The 17,733-nt window shown below is 43.4% G+C and overlaps 1 protein-coding gene across 1 annotated transcript; it reads left to right on the forward strand.

The window, feature by feature from the left end:
* The first annotated feature begins 5,699 nt into the window (after nt 1-5,699).
* Nucleotides 5,700-16,500, forward strand: PRDX6 (peroxiredoxin 6). The gene is made up of 5 exons (XM_037013710.2): nt 5,700-5,869; nt 9,612-9,768; nt 13,145-13,291; nt 14,036-14,182; nt 15,471-16,500. The coding sequence occupies exons 1-5, from the start codon at nt 5,775-5,777 to the stop codon at nt 15,597-15,599; spliced, it is 675 nt and encodes a 224-aa protein (XP_036869605.1). The 5' UTR covers nt 5,700-5,774; the 3' UTR covers nt 15,600-16,500.
* Nucleotides 16,501-17,733: the final 1,233 nt, after the last annotated feature.

Consider the following 17,733-nt stretch of genomic DNA (forward strand, 5'->3'; position numbering starts at 1 on the left):
AAATATAGGACCCTCCAACTTTGTTCTTCTTTTTCAGAATTACTTTGGCTATCAGAGTCCCTTGGTATTCCATATGAATCTTAGGATGGGTTTTTCTATTTCTGCAAAAAATAATTGGGATTTTTATAGCAATTGCATTCAATCTGTAGATTGCTTTGAGTAGTACTGACATTTTAATAATATTGTTTCCTAATCCACGAACATGGGATGCCTTTCCATTTTGTGTCTTCTTTAATTTCTCTTAGCAACATTTTATACTTTTCAGTATACATGTTTTAAAATCTAAACACAAAATTCCAACAGGTCATTCACAATAAAATTACTTAAGTTCTGTTACTTTAGCTTTATAATCACTGGGCCATTGTTGTTTACCTCAAATCTAGTGTTTAAATGCAAGGCTTATTACCTCAGGTTTTGGAGACAAAAATTGCACTGGATGACAGCTGAAACACAACTAACTTACTCTTGAAAAGAATGAGGTGCACATATATAGAGAGATGACCATATAATGGCAAATTCTCCAAATTAACTTCTTTGTAGAATACTTTTTTTAACTAAAATATGCTTATCTGGAGCTATCATATATATCATTAAAACTCCCTAATAACTGCAGCAATTGTGTACAATTTAGACCAATATCAAGATTTTCCTGGGAGGAGTATTTATTTTATCATTAACATTGCTTAGGAGTGCCAGATGTTGGTGACAATAACAAGCAAGCTGATAGTATCATCATCATCATCATTACTATAAATTCTCAGAAAATGCATACTTGAATGCCTGTACCTGGGTGGGGCTTCTCCCACCACCCACATTTAGTTCACCCCTAGTGCTATATCTCAAAGAGTTTGAGTTTGAAAGCAAACAGGCTATAAGCATCCAGTGTAGCTTTAATGACTAGGTAGGTTATCTTGCACCCATCAGCATCAGTCATCTGTTGTACTGCTTCTAGAATTCTTGTCACTCTCCACTTTTCTGGCTGTCTCATTGCCTCTGCTACCTTACCTGACCATCTTTCAGCTTCTATCCCTACTGTGAACTGTTGACTGAATCTGTTGCCTTGCATTCCAGTTGCCGAGAAAGGATCTAATAATACGGCACCTTGAGTCAGTTCTCACAAGCTGTTAGTGAGTCTGTGGGTTGATCGCCTTTGGGCCAGAACCCAGCCTGCACAATCACGGATGCCCCAAGTGGCAGGGTCATGCAGTCAGCTTCCCTTACCAGGGAGCCCAGATAAGGCAAGCATTCAAATTGGTTCTTGGTCAATATGCTTCCCTTCCTATTTTTCTTTCTTTCTTTTTCCCTTTCCCAGCTCTTGTGACTTCTTTGCTCTCTGCTCTTTTCTCTCCCTCTTTCCCTTTCTCCTCTCCTCTATCATCGTTTCTGTATATATAAAGATATGAAGCTTCACAAATTTTTATTTACTGCTCACTCTAAAAATGACACATTCTTTACAGCAAAAGGCCTCTTATGCTTAACTAAAAGCAGATGAGTGAATTGAGAACTTAACTCACCATCCTTCAAGTGATTCCAAGTAGGCTTTGGTCTTTAGTTATCCAATTACTACATAGTGTTTTTAAATCTAACCCTTTAACTATTTATGAACATATTTTTCACAAAAAAAAATCATTACTTGGGGAATTTATTATACAGCCTCTTTCAGAGTAAACAGTCAACTCTGAGGGTGCTTTATTTGGGAAAAGAAATGTTGGAATTTACTGCTCCAAAGCCTTCATTCTAACATTTTAAAAGTTGACGTCTTTCGTTCTTACTCCCACATTTCCTCCTCTGGTTTCTTTTCAGATTGCAGCTGTCCTGGAGCAGATATGATAAGGAGGAGAGACCACACTACAGATGATAAAGAAGAGCTGTGGAGAGATTACCAGCCCCACTTTCAAAGCAGGCTGACAACTGCCCAGATCAGGAGGTACAGTTTCCTGTGCTCCAGCCCTTTCTTTCTGAAAACACAATCAAATTTAACAAAGAAAATTTATAAGAATTGTTTTTCAAAACATAACCCCACCTTCCTAACATTACTTTTGAGTTTTCTACATCTCCTCCCCCAAATATGAATTTTTACCTAGCTACAATTATAACTAGGGACACATTGTTCTTTTATTTCCAGCTGTAGGCAGACAAGAAACTTTGCCATTGTGGCTGTAGGAAGGTAGCCAAATGCTTGCCTGATACTTGGGGCAATCTAGCTGCATGTCCACTGTGGATAAAATGAGAGTTCCTGTGGCCAGGATTCTCACCTGGCCCTGGTTGACTAGCTCACTGCACACCTGTGGGCAATACATGGCTGTTGACTTTATATAAAGAGCTCCACCCAGGGCTCTGGGCACACACCATGGTGGGGCTGCAAGGCTGCAGGAGAGCAGAGCAGAGGCTGGAGTGGTGGCAGCGCTGAGGACAGAGGCCCAGAGGACAGCTGTGCAGGATGACTGTGCAGAGAGGCCTAGAGAACGGCTGTGCAGGACAACTGTGCAGAGAGGCCCAAAGGATGGCTGTGCAGGACAACTGTGCAGAGAGGCCCAGAGGATGGCTGTGTGGGCTGAGAGGCCCAGACGCAGAGACCGGCTTGCTGCATGCAGACTCGCTCTAACTGAACGGGATTTTAGTGACTGACCTCCCACCTGGAAATAAAGTTGGGTATAACCCTTTCACCCCAAAAACGTTTTGCTGTAATTTTCTCTGGTCATACTGAATCCATAGCAAACTTGCCTGGGGCTGAAACCCATTGGCAAGACACCACTATGATTAGCAGATAATATTTATCAAAAAAATACAGTTAAACCTTTAGGAGTTCACAACCTAGTGAGAGGGGGAGAGAGACACACACATAATGTACTGTTGTTCTTCCAAATGGCCACTTCGAAGCCCTTCACCTCTTCCTTCAGTCTGTTCAAAGCAATAAAGACAGAAGGGACTATCATCAGCCAAGAGTCAAGCCCTCTGAATCCCTGCAATTACTCCCCTCCTCTCGCTGTGGAGGTAACTCTAAGGACTTCAATGCTCTCCCCAACCCTGACAACTGCCTGAAAACATTTTTTTCTGATTCAGAAACTCCATCTCTGCACAGTAATCCTTCCCTTAGCCTAGCTCTCTCTTTTCCACATTCTGGTGCCTCCCTAGAACGCCTCCCCTGCCCCGTCCTCTCCTTCCCTCCTTCCCCATGGACTTCTTGCTAGCCCTTAGGAAAACAGCTTTAACCTTTTCCCTCTAGAATGGGGCTCAACCCACAGAGCACCTACCTCAGTGTAGCACAGAGGTTAAACTCAACTACCTACAAGGGGCAGGCGGGACAGATACGGTTCTTTCGACTGTGTTTGCATGTTAAGTGTATGAGAACATTTGATTACAAAGAAATATGCTCTACTCTTGTTCCTCCTTGGTTCCTACGGTCTTTAGTCAAACTTTCATTTCCACAATCTTGACAGAGATAGGGATATGTTAAGACAGGATTCACTTTCTCCTAATTATCCTCTAAGTGAAATAACCATGCAAGAGTGGGGTTGAAATGACAATAAATACTTAATTTCAGTAAGTGGTGGGAGACCTTTAAAATAAATAGGAAACATACGCACTCCTAGAAAGCTATTCTCCAGTCACTGTCTGCTAAGTGGAACACGGACCCCATGTGGCTAGATCTTTTGATTTTTCAGGAGACAGAAATCCAGATATTTTTGTGAAAAGTAATGTTTAAAATGCTGACAGCTAATTCAGAAGAATTTCAAATGCTGCAAAAGCTAAAGAAACAAGTTTACAGGGTGCAGTAAGATTGTCAGGGTGCCATCTGTGGCACTGTGATTCTCTTTTTTTTTTTAATTTTTTATTAAGGTATGATTTATATACACTCTTAGGAAGGTTTCACATGAAAAAACAATGTGGTTACTAAATTTACCCATATTAGCATGTCCCCACCCATAACACAATGCAATCACTATCCATCAGTGCAGCAACATGCCAGAGATTGTGGCACTGTAATTCTAACGGGTGTTTATCTGATTATATTTGCTTAATTTACAATAGACCATTCTATGATTCTGTCATTTATAGAGATCAGTAACCTGTTCTGTATTCATTCATCATATTTGTGGTATATCTCTGTTGTCTAGCCTGTCTCCATATTTACTCTCCTTTCCCTTTTCTTCCCTTTCTCCCCTACACAAGGAGTTAAGACATAGCATTTTTTAAACCAAAGTTTGGAGTCAAATTAGTTAACAGATTATACTAGCTAAACATAGTGGCTGGAAACTCTAACAGTAATCTTACTGCAAGTCCTTTTTCAGAGAACTGAGTAAATGTGATGAGCATGCACGCACACAAAAACATCAGTATGATGCAAACTGAAATTGCAGTATGTGAGTCACTGCTCTTTACACCGCCATATGCCTTCCTTATAGCTGAGAATCTCCGTCCAGAGGTTTTTTCCCACTTCTGAACTCTAACCATTTGGCAAGCGTCAACTCCTCAGCATTTACCCTACATTTTTATCACAACTGCATATAACTCTGTCTTCCCTGTAAGAGCAGGGACTGTGTATCTCTCCATTGTATCACCAGGCCTGGCACAGTGCCTAGTACATAGATGGCAAAGCAAGAACTGCATAAACCATTATCATCATACAGATAAAAGCTTCCATTCCCAGAGCACTCACTTAGCAGTAGTTTACCTACAACTATAGTGCAAGTTTTCCCAAGCAAGACCACCTAACCCAAGGCAGCTCCCTATCACCTCCCAGCACATGATCTTATTTCATCTCTCCGAATAGGATTTACTGCTATGTAATATATTCTTGTTTAATTACCTGTCCCCACTAGAATGGAACTTCAAGAGAACAGTCATCTTGTCTACCTCCTGCTTGGTACAAAGAAAGCAAATAAATATATCTAAACTTCCCACCTCCTTGTGTGGCCGAGTTGACATGCACACAGTAGATCACAGGAAGTGTATTTTACATTTTAAATTTAGATTTCAGGATAAGGTGTGTTGAATATTTTATGGCATATAATGACTTCTGGAAGGCGGAGTTAAATAATAGTAAAAATTTGGTCATACACCCCTAGGCAATGACATGGGTGCTGGAATTTTTGCCGCAATAAGAAGCCACTTCCTCTGACATAAGGTCCCCCACCCCCGTCTGGGTCTTGCCACATCCTCTGACGCAGAGTTCCCGACGGCGAGGCGGCGGGGGCTGTCAGGATTCCGGACGCTCATCCTAACTGAGGGGCAGCGGAGGGGTCGCTGCACCCCCTCCGCCGGAGTCGGCCGCCAGGGGGTGCGCAGGATGGTTTCCGCGGGTTTCTGCCGCTCGGCGGGCCGGCCGTGCCCGCGGCCTGAGCCTGCCTCTCACGATTCTGCCTTCGGTCTCCTCCCTACGCGTCCCGCTTTCCTGCACCTCCAAAGCCCAAACGCACTGCAACGAACCTAGCCTCCAGGGACGACGTCACAGAACCCAGGTCACGTGAGGAGACGCGCGCTGGGACCTACCGGGTCCGGGAGCTAGGAGCCTGGGACTGCGCCGGGGCGGTCCACCTCTTGCCCCGCCCCTGCCCTCTTGCTCCGCCCCTGCCCTCTTGCTCCGCCTCCGCTCCTCCCGCACCGCCATCCGGCCCCACCCGCCCCGCCGCGGCCCCGCCCACCCAGGCTAGGCCTCCCGCCCGCCTCCCGGGGCTCCACTTACCGTGCAGCGCACACTTCCATCGGCCGATCAAGTGGCTGCTGGTTGTCGTGGCTGCGGCTTTTCGTCCTCCCGCGTCACCGCCGCCGCCATGCCCGGAGGTCTCCTCCTCGGGGACGAGGCTCCCAACTTCGAGGCCAACACTACCATCGGCCGCATCCGTTTCCACGACTATCTGGGAGACTCGTAAGTGGCCCCCCTCGGAGCCCTGCCCTGGCCTCGGATCACGGCCGTACTCGAGCTGCCTTCCATATTTCTTCAGCCTTCCGTCCTCCTCCCCCTCGGCCCCCTGTTCCGCCCGCTCCTCCCGCACCGGTTCCCTCACGTGCCTGCTCGCTGGGGCCTGAGAGCCGCGCCGGTCCGGTCCCCCTGCCCCAGCCTCGGCCCTACCCGGCCTCCGGCCCGGGATCCCCTCGATGCCCCCGACCCCTGATGCACCTGTGCTCCGGCCCCGGATCGCCCGAGTTCCCCCGAGTCCCCGCGAGCCCCGGCATGGCCGGGCTGTCTCCGGGGCGGGAGACTGGACGAGTCAGGCTCCCGCAGGTCCGCTAGCGCGGGGCCGTGCGGAGAACGGTTTGTTGTGCGTTTGACTCGTTCCGTAAACTGCGTGTAGCGCGGTCAAACCGAGGCTGGGGCGCAGGGGCCGGGCGGCGTCGATCGCACCTTCTTTCTGTGTTCTGGAATTTGCTCCCTGGGGAGGGTTGGTTCCCAAGACCGAATCAGAAGACACTGCTGTTGAAGGTTCGGAGAGGGCCCTGCGTGTTAAACTGAGGGTTCTGCTTGCTGCAATGACATCTGCAGGCTTCGCGGCATAAAATGCAAAATTTTAAACCGCCAGCTACCAAATAAGTGGCTGAAAGACTTTTTGTCTGGAGCCTCCTCCCGCGGTCAAGATGATATCATTTGGTAACAGCTTTGGGAGGAACCGAGAACGCTCAGTATGTGTGCCCCTCATTCCAGAACTTGCAACACTTTGAGGGAAGACCCCGCTGAGGTTGTTGAGTTGCTGTGACCTATTCTGGGCAGAGTAGGCCATGGCAGGCGCCGGGACACGTGTGCCGCCCCGCTCTGAGACCCTTTTGTTTCCCAGTGGTGCCACCTCAGTGCCTCCTCCTCCCCCTTCCACGTGGCTTCCAGCAGCAAGCACTTGTTCTTGCTGGTGAAAGCCGAATTGGTGACCCATGGTCTGCTGGCAGTTATACCGTTATGACTAAGAGTAAATTGGTGTCACCCTGGTTTTACAACTCCTGAATCAGCAATTCTAAGTTGCTTAGTTTTAATTTGAAACATCCCAGATGTATCTAGTTATGTTATGGTTCAGGAGTCCCAGTGGGCCCTGCACACTGATGATGGAAGGTTTAACAGTATCTAGGTATCTATATGTATATACAGACGAGGAAGTTTATTAGGGTCATCAGTGATTGACAGAGCTGTACCGAGAACTGAGAGAGAATCTTATCCTTGAAGCCCACCCAACCCTACCACCCCTTAAAATCCATTTTCCAGCCACTGGTTAAGGGAAAAGCTAAGCATTATGAAAGAGAACCAGGCTAGAAAAAGGATAAGTGGCACTCAGACTTTAAAGGCAGGAAAAGACTTCGGAAATACAGACTGATTCCAGTCTCATAGTGGGGTTCTAGGTATTAGTATTTTCCAGAACCCCATGGGATTTTCAAAGCACGGTCCTTCCCTTTTCTACCTACAGCCCTGACCCCATAAAACAAAAATTTGCCAGAACCCTAAGGTTTTCTAGAGAGAAGATAAATATTAACATAAAGCATATTTGTGATATAATTAGAAATAATATAAATGCTGTCACTAAGCTAACCCTACTTTTTTGTGGGGTAAGGGAGGTTGTTGTTTATTGGTTTCTGATCTATCTTGGTTAAAATTGGTACCTTCTCTGGGAGCCACCAGCAGGAAGATGAGAAAAATACTGCATCTGTGAACAAATACGAGTCTGCTTCCCATCAGGCATGGACAGTATTCCCTGCCCTACCCCAGAAAGAAGCTTGAGCACTTTCTATCATAATACGTGGATTTGCCCAATATAATTTTTCCCAAACCCCGTTCTTTATGGGATGTTTTTTGGAAATTTTTTAATAATTTAAATAATTTTAATAGTTTAAAATTTTGCCTCCTGACCATTGGAAACAACTAAGGGGTTTAGGTGCCGCTTTTGGTGACTTTATTGAGCCTTATCACTATTTCTGTACGTATGTGCTAGAAGCAGCTTCTGCACAGCACATCTTCACCAAATAAAACATGCATTGGTGGTGGTGGTGGTGGTGGTGGTGGTGGTGGTATTAGTGAGTGGGGACCCTTACCGTAAAAGAGGAAATCTTTTGTCTTTTGAAAATGAGGAAGGAAGGAAATGGGATAATGTAATTGAATTACTTTGAAGAGCAGCAGTTGGGAGATTCAGCCCACAATAGGAAGACTTTCTCAGAGAGTCTACAACTCCTCCTAGCCATGCATTAACTGGAGTTGGCTTCTAAAAGGGGAGGATGTGAGGTGGCGTAAAATGATCCTTTAGCATGATCAGCAAAACAGTCTCGACTCACAGTGGAAAAAAAAACACCTAACTTGTCTAATTCATCACCCTTTTGACGATACAGGAGGAAAAAATGCTCTGTTCATTTTTTTTTCAACTTCTGGAGACTTTCTCTGAAGTCACATCTGACCCTTACACAAATCCTTTCCCTAGAAACTAAGGCCTAGATTTTACTTACATTTCAATTATTTCAAAATGTGTGTGTCCCCAGTATTCCCCTTTATAAAAAAGTAAACATACCGCACCCCTCCACAATCTTGAAATTTTACTCCTCCCTTCCCAGGCTTGCCTTAGGGCCTTCTACCCTTTTTATAAGAGGGTCTTTCCTTTCCTGAAGCCTTGAGAGCTGAATGGCAAATAGAGGTGAGAAGAAAGTATCCTTGTCTCTCCTTTGTTTTTTGTGCTTCAGGAAATTTGGCAAACTTTGGAGAGGTCATTGTGACATCTAGGCTATATTTAGTAATCTTCAGAGTCCTGCTTAAATGTTGTAAATCAATAGCCATGTGGAAAACCGAGAGTTAAATTTTTTCTTTTCAGTAGAAAGAGTACTATCTGTCACCAAGGAGAAGGAAATGGTACTCCAAAGGTTTTTGGCGACTTTTAGCTTGAAACATGTTTAAAATCGATACAAGTTTAACCTTAGGCTGTGAGGATTTAGGTACTGGCTATCTGAGAATCTGTACATTGTAGGCGGTCACTTTTCTACCTACTGGGTCTAAAGCAAGAAGAAAATGCAAATGAAGAGATAGGTAAAACTCTTAAAAGTGCTATTACTTTGTCAAGGCACAAATATTGGGTGTCCTGTTTGTCAGGTTAGGTCAGTAAAGTAGTTTTACAAAAACTTTTTATATCCATTCCCTTTCAGTAAACCACATGTTAACTTTAATTTTACATATAAATAGAGGATAGAAGCCTATTTATTTCAGATTACATAATCTTTATTACTGCAGTCAGGCATTTGTTGGATTCAGGGCATACTGGGACACCCAATCTGGGAGCTGAATGTCAGAGTCTCTGTGCTTAGAAAAAAATAGTTATTTCCATAAGCTACATGGTTTGCGAAGCACAGTTTACTAGCTGAAAAGGAGTCATGGTGGCCCTGTAGTTATTAAAGGAGGCAACACCCTTAAATTACAGTCTTTTAAAATAATTTATTATAAATGTCCTGTCTTTGAATTGGGCTTTAAACATAGGCTTTTCTAGAGGTAAGATCAAAAGGTATTTCTCAACAGAAATTTTATAAGTAATTGTCTTTGGAAGCATTCATTTTAAAAGCAAAGCCATTTTTGATCTAGCATTTGTGAGTTCTCATTCTCCATGATGTTGGGTGATAACGTCTTCATTCAGTTGTGACCTACTTTTCCTTCATTTCAGATGGGGCATTCTCTTCTCCCACCCCCGGGACTTTACCCCAGTGTGTACCACAGAGCTTGGCAGAGCTGCAAAGCTGGCACCAGAATTTGCCAAGAGGAACGTGAAAATGATTGCCCTTTCAATAGACAGTGTTGAAGACCATCTTGCCTGGAGCAAGGTATAGTTCTGATTTGGCATGGGCTTTTAGAGAACACGTTATAATTATATAGAGTAACTTGGCTTTTTAAGGCAAAGGTACAAGTAAACCTCACACTCAGACTTCTCTAATTAATTGAATATCTGACTTGGATTACATAGTAACCTTCACCTTATTCAATCCAGTAGTCAGTTCTCAGCCCTCATCTTTCTTGTCCAGTCAGCACCATTCAACCAGCTGATCTCTGTATGTCCTGAAACAGTTTCCCCTCTTGGCTTCCCAGACGCTACATCTGTAGCTGTTCTGTTCATGCCCAGACTGAGTACAATCATCTCCCGACTCTTTAATTTATGCTGGAGTTGCATGGACTTGTTTTTTGGACCTCTTCTCTTTTTATCTATACTTGGTTGGTGAAGCTCATCCACTCCCATCTATACTTTATGATTCCCTGATTTCCATCTCTAGGTCAGACTCTCCTGGCTTCCAGATGGGCATAACCACTGCCTACTCAGCACTGTGTTCAAAACTGGGCTCCTGTTCTTAATCCCAGAACCTTAATTTAGCTAATGGCAACTGCATTTTTATAGTTGCTCAGGCAGAAATCCAGGAGTCATCCTTAATTCCTATGGTTTTTTCACATCACATGTCTGATTCAGCAGCAAACTTGTCTGCCCTACCTGCAAAATATAACCAGAATCCTACTTGGAAAACTTTTCCCCAGGTGTCTTTGTGACTCGTCCTGGACTCTTTCAGGCCTTGACTCCAGGGACACCTCATGAAGATCTTGTTGGTGTCCTACAGGTGTAACTCCCCTCCATACTCCTATCCGCCTCTGATAAATTTTTCTCCTGAGCACTTGTCACCATCTACTACAATACCTTGGACATTGCTGATTTCATTTGCTTGTTTGTGACTCTCCGCCAGAGTGGAGGCCCAGGAGAGGCTCCTATTTTGTGGCAACAGTGCTCGGTCCTCATTGCATCCCAGGCAGCCAGTACCTATTTGTTGAATAAAAGAACTGAAGGACTTGTCCACTCCGAACAAAACTATTCACTTGAACAATAAATGTGGTCTACACTCAACATGAGAACATCCTAATGACTTTGCTGCCCTGTCCTACTAAATAAAGATGGGGTGACTCAAGGGATGCTTACTGCATAACAGGCACTATGTCAAGCACCTTGCATGCAACTGAATAAAAGGTGTAACGGTGACTTGCAAGTGGATGCCTGGGACTGCATCCCTTAGCCATGTCATGCCAGGTAGTCCTATGTGTGAGATAAGAAGAGAGAAGGGTCTTTCTCATTGAGGTGGAGTGTTTCTCATGCCTTCCATTTGGCAGTGAATGCTAAGTGGCATTTCTGCAGTATTCTCACTGGTTTATAGTAGCAGCCCCATAAGGGAAGTGTATGTAGTTTCTGCTCTCTTTTGCAGAGAAAATTTTCTCTCCCAGAGAGTTGGAGGGACTTGCTCAAGGTTGTCCTGCCAGAAAATGATGGCAATGTGATTTGAACCTCAAACCAATGCTGGTTTTTTGATACTAGATAATAGAAAGTAGGAATTAGCCTGATTTAGGATAAAATAAAGCCAAGGCATATGGTTCTTTGGTGTTCATGGATGTAATGTAATGCCTATCCAGCCAGTGGCAGGATTGAAAATGACTGCATAGCAATAATCAAAACTAAAGATCACTGGATTATGAAATACCTTTTAAAGTATAGGAGCATACCCAGGTTTATCTTAACTGGTCAACTTCTGTCTTAGAATTTTCAAAATTGTGATTGCACTGAATGGGAAACAAGTCCTAACTATCAGACATAGAGCCCAAACTTTGACATGGAACTAGTTATAGAGGAAACCTCTAGGTGCTTCTAGCATGAAGCCATATCGATTATTATTTAGTTGTGGTGGCTTGATAGGCAGCCAGTGACAGCAGAAGGGAAGTTAAGATAATAAAATCAAGGCATATGTTGTATTTGTTGCTATCCATTTCAAAGTTTATAAATGCCACTTTTATCCTATTGCATTTCTGTTGAGAAATCCACAAAGGTTCTGTGTGTCTGGCATGCCATCAAACCCCTGCTTTATTACTTTCAAGGCTCCACATAATAGACCTTATTCCAGCTTTAAAATCTCTTTTCCAGTACTCGCTGAAACTCTACCCAGCCAAGGCCTAAAACTCTACAAAGCTAACTTAGCTAAAGGAAATGGGATAGATGTCCAACTAGAAGAAATAGGGGCCTATCTTTAATTACAGAATAACTGTAATAGTGGCACTCTCACTGGTCATCTGTAATGCTGATGCAAAGTATAAAAGAGTTGATAAACTCTCCTATCAATAGTTTATGTTCAAGCTTGCCTACATGTTTCATTAATATTGTTTCTCATCCCTATAATGCCTTCCTTTTCCCTGTGAAAATCATACCCAGCCTTCAGGACGCAGGTAGAAGTCCTACCCCTTTCTTGAATCCTTCCTAACGCAGCAGTTCTGCACATGGTAGTATACTTCACCATTCACAATCTGACGTCCAAGTATTACATTTTTGCATTTGCTGGTATTTCATATGGGAACCATCTAACTAGGTAGAAATTCCTTTGAAGGCAGGAACTGTGTCTTACTCATATGTATCCCACATGTACTTATCATGAGGTTAGCCCACCTTAAGTGCTGTATCAATGCTTGATCAAATAATGAAGCTAGGTTTTTTTCCCCCCCAAAAGCTTCCAAAGATAGGAGAAGTAGAGATGAATGAAGTTTTACTAAGGGAAGAGAGGGTAGAGAGAGGGGAACGGTACATTACTGTCTTTTAGTTCAGGCTGGAAAGGCTTTGTTTTCTGTGTGGATTTCACCTCAGTGTAAATTTACCTCTGCCTTTCTGCCCATAAAAAATATACCTTTGACTTGTCCTTGAAGTATATTTTCAACTCTCCCTTCTTGTGTTTAAGTTTTATAATTTTTTTCCCCTTCTTACAACGGCTTAATGTCTGAGTTAGGGTGTTTTTGAGGAAGGGACCAGATCTATGAATTAATCTTTGCATGTCACATTATTTCTCGATGTGATGGACTGATGAACCCATTATTTCTGGTGGTTCTTTTGGGTACCCAGAGGTACCCTAAATTGAGATCTAACTCTATATTGTTCAACTTTTTAAAGAGTTTACTGCTTGCAGCTTTCTCACAGTAGTAAGAGAATTGGGCATGGAAACGATCTATGGTTATGACCTTAGTACTATACCATACTGTTATTCATGTCTGTGATAATTGGGATGAGGAGTGTTCATTCATTTTCTTATTAAAATTGCTTAGAGAAAATTGGGGGGATAATGGTCCCCTCTTGACTGAATTCAGAAGATGTACCTGGTTTGGATTTCTCTTTCCCTCTCATCTGCCTTGCAGGATATCAATGCTTACAACGGTGAGGAGCCCAGAGAAACGTTACCCTTCCCCATCATTGATGATAAGAATCGGGAGCTTGCCATCCTGTTGGGCATGCTGGACCCAGCAGAGAAGGACGAAAAGGGCATGCCTGTGACTGCCCGTGTGGTGAGTTGTGGAAGTCAGATTACATGGTCGTCAGGCCCTACGTCTAAGTGTGTGTGGAGCAGCTAGAGGAAACAGGTGCTCGCCTCCAATTCCAAAATAACTATTCGCGGCGGTCTCACTGATGATCTGTGATGCCGACGCACAGTAAAATCTTCAGCTAAATTTTTTAAACTTCTTAATTCATAGCCTTTGGAAAGCTACATAAAGTAAGTAGTTTTTTTAAGATGTCATCTAGAAGTGAGGAAACTCTTCTCTAGCTCTCCTGACAGTCCTCTCTAAAGTGATGGATCACATGTATTCTTCGTAAGGCCACTCTGGTTTTGAATTCCTGTTCTCTCCTAACCCACTAGAGAAAAACAGTCCCTCATCAGCAAAAATCTATAACTCTTTGAGGACCAGCATCAACTTTCATGTCTGTTTCCATGATTAGCGTCCCTAGTTAGCATAGTATCTTCTGAGGCCTTTCCTGGAGTCGGTTTGCGTGTCAACTTTTCTTACTGAGACAGCAGAAACCAATGAATTGTCTTCTAAATTTTAGAACAATAACATGGAGAAGATTATCTACATCCTGGCCACCCAGATCAGCAGTGTGATGTATCCTTCTAGATGTTTAGGGTTGTTCTTGTTGTGGTTTTGGTTTATTTTTTACACCCTTGAACATTTTTAATGATGAAGGGCATTCTGAGAGGCTTTAATGTGAAAAACACCTAACGCTTCCTGCTTATATATGTGTGTGCTTCGCAGGTGTTTGTGTTTGGTCCTGATAAGAAACTGAAGCTGTCTATCCTCTACCCAGCCACCACCGGCAGGAACTTCGATGAGATTCTCCGCGTAGTTATCTCTCTCCAGCTGACAGCGGAGAAGAGGGTCGCCACCCCAGTGGACTGGAAGGTAAAGATGTTAAAGGGCAGGGACCCCCCTCACCTGGATGGCCTGGGGACCATCTCTGAATGGCCGCCTTCAGGGTCTGTGTTACCTGGGAAGATTTCCTCGTGGCCGAGTTTAAGAAAGATATACTGAGGGACCATTTTCAAGGTCTTTAATAACTTTTATATAAAACACCAGCTTCCTATATTGCTTTCTAACTTTTAGATTATTTGGACAAATTAATGGGTCAGAATGAGTCCTTTTCCTAATAAAAGGATTTTTTTTTAACCTTTAAATTTTCTCTGACAGCAGAACATTTACAACAAAACTTACATTGACCACGTAGGTCACGGCTATAAAACTATTTGGTGTGTGAATGTCATGAAGCATTTCATTTATCTTAAGCTTCAGTCTTCTAAACCCATGTAGAATTCTCTGGAACTTGTCCATAAATCTTTAATCTCTAGGATTTCTGCCTTATATAGAATGTAGATACTATCACAAGAGTATCTTAATGCTGCTACATTTTTTTAAATATGCTAACCTGAATACCAGTTTTTTTTTTTGTTTTCTTCTGACAGGCAAATCGTTTAAATTCTATATCCGTTCATTAAATGTATGTTTATTGAGCCCAGGCAGTGGGCACTAAGGTATAGCAATGAACAGTATGAAGTCCCTGCCTTCATAGAACTTAACATTCCGCTGGGTAGAGACACGTTGGCAAACAAGTTTGTAGCATACCAGGTGGCAAGGAGTGTGACAAATAACCAAGCCGAGGTGGGGAGAATGGAGCACAGGAATGGGAGGATTGGTTTTATATTTGTCTGTAAAGGAAGGCCTTTCTGTAAAGGGCCCTTTGGGAAAGACAAGAAGAAAGTGAGGGGCCACATGATGCATATTTGTTATCCTGGCAGAAGGAACAGGAGGGAGCTTCACCTAAAACTGAGCCCAACATGTTGGAGAAATAGGAAAGATACAGTGCCTGGAAAAGGGGGGGCAGGAGGGGATGAGGGGCCAGGGATGAGAGAGGCAGGACTCAGTTATGCAAGGCAAGAGTAAGGACTTTGAATTAAAATCTTAATGTGCAGTGGCAATCCATTACTTTAAGACAGATCTATTTCTTGACAGAGTAGGGAAATATTTCCCTCACAGAAGTGTCAACGGTCAACTTGTGAAAACATGCCTTTGAGGGGAGGTAGCAAATAATACTTGATTAGTCTCATTAGCCCCTGTAGCTACTTTTCTGAAGTTAATTCTTGCCCTTAGACTTCACAATAGACTGAATTCCACCATTCTCAATGTCTTTGAATAGGATGGAGATAGCGTGATGGTCCTTCCAACCATCCCTGAAGAGGAAGCCAAAAAACTTTTCCCAAAAGGAGTCTTCACCAAAGAGCTTCCATCTGGCAAGAAATACCTCCGCTACACTCCCCAGCCCTAGGTCTCCAAGGAGTCGGTACTGGAACCACTCACTCAGCACAGTGAGCTTGAGGTGCCGGCTGCCAATCATGTTTTCCAACAGCGATTCCATAAAAACGCCTTGATGTGATCATAGCCAAGGTCTTTAGGTTGCTATTCTACTGGCTTATTAAATGAAAGTGGCACTAGAAATTTCCTGGGGTTCTTTCCTCTGTGCCTTCACCAGCGTTTTGATCTGTTCGTGGATTGTAGCAGTCCCTGGTGACTCTCTTTGAAATAGATGCTATTTTTGAGACTCAGATCTTGTTGCATCTCTGCAGGATTTATGATCCATGAGGTAGTATTTGTTGATGGTTGGAGCTTGCTTTGCTCTATCATAGAAAGACTGTCAGTTCTTTTTAACTGTTCTAATGAAACCCTCCCTTCTGTTACTCATTTTGGGGAGCAACAAAAGTTGAGGTTCAAGTTCCTCTGCAGATATGTAAGTATTTAACCAAGAACTTAGAGTAACCTATTTAGATGGTCTTCAGTATTCAGTGTTCTGATCACAGCTGGGGGAAAAAAACTTTAGCTCTGTACTTTTCCAGTAGGTAACTAAAGTGGGATGAGCAGAGGGGAGGGATCCTTATTTTTCTATAAAGAATATTTTTCAGTAAATGTCTAGCAAAAGAGGGAGGCTGTAGAAAGGGTTCCACTTGCCTGCCAGGGATGTGGACCAGAAAGTGAGCAGTATGACAGTGCCATATGCCTTTCATGCGGAGTGTTTCCATGTGTCAGTCTGCTCCATGACAATGGGCACATGAAACGCCATGCCTTGGGAAGAGAGGAAAGGGTGTTCAAAAATGTTTTACTACAGAACTATTCTTGTAGTGGGGAAGAATTTTGATTTGGGGAGCAGTAAATAAATCCTTTGTGAAACTGAATCAGAGACATCTGTTGTCACATTTTAGTACTAGTAGATTCCTGTCCTGAAGGGCAGAGGTTCCTTGCTAGGATTGACATTAGTACTTTTCTCCAAAGACAGATACGTAAAATTTCATATAATGGAAGTGGAGGAATAGCTGATGAATGTGAATTTCACCATACCTCTTGGCCCATGTGGCTCCTCACATAGCTCCATCCATGCCACCCCTAGGTCCTGCAGTCTCTCAAGTTTGCAACCCCTGCCATAAAAGAGCTCTCCTAACTTAATGCTTTAATTGGATGGCTGGGCTTAGAAAAATGAATCTTGATTATGGAATCTGGGCTTTTCTGGAAAGCATACTAAACTATTCCAAGGTCATGGGCTCTCAGGTTTAGGAAGCTCATGAGTTCTAGCTCTAAAAGCAAGTGCCCCATACGTGGTATAGTCTCTTGCATGTAGCCCTCTATATTTTTATCAGGTAGAATAATGTAAAACATGGTGCCTGGTGCCACATGTAGACAAGTCATTAAGCCTGGAGTAAAATGGTAGCACTGAGGTTGAGGATGTCATGAGATCCCATGTTGCTCACGCCCTGGGGATGCTCGTCTGAGAGGACCAAGAGGGCCTGCATCCCACCTTTACCTCTTCTCCATATCAAAGGTTGTTTTGCACTTAAAGAAATAACATTCTCTCGTCCTCTTAGAGCAAATTTCTTCTCTCTAATCCCGGGACCTGCCTAGCAATGGCTTCCTCGCTTCTCTGTCCTTGACTGTTTGCTTTCTGTAGTCCTTGTCTCTTGGAGAGTCTGGCTTTAACTTGGAGGACAGGTCGAATTCTAACTCTCCATTAATTATTCAAATTTGAATCTTGTCTTTACTGACCAATGGGACATTTGCCGTTAAATTTACAAATGCTAAACTGAATTCATCTGCTTTCCCCCCAGTAAACCTAATTCCCCTGTCCTCACTTATTCAGGAGCCCAATCCCCAGTGTCTTACTTGGCCCTCTCTACCCTATCCACACAGATGATGGATGTCAGTACAAAGATGCTGAGAAAGCTCAAAGAAAAGGGAGTCATATAGCCTCAAATGGAGTTCAGGCTCTATCACTAAGCAGCCAAGAAGCCATGAGGCTTTGTAAAAGTATGCTTTTCCAAATATAATGAATGTGCATTTCCAGGATAGAAGTGATCCTAAGTATGTTTTTAATAATGCTGTTGGGCTTGAAGAGTAGGGTTGTCCTAATGAGAATT

The sequence above is a fragment of the Manis javanica genome, chromosome 11 (assembly GCF_040802235.1).
Source record: "Manis javanica isolate MJ-LG chromosome 11, MJ_LKY, whole genome shotgun sequence".
In the NCBI taxonomy this organism is placed as follows: domain Eukaryota; kingdom Metazoa; phylum Chordata; class Mammalia; order Pholidota; family Manidae; genus Manis; species Manis javanica.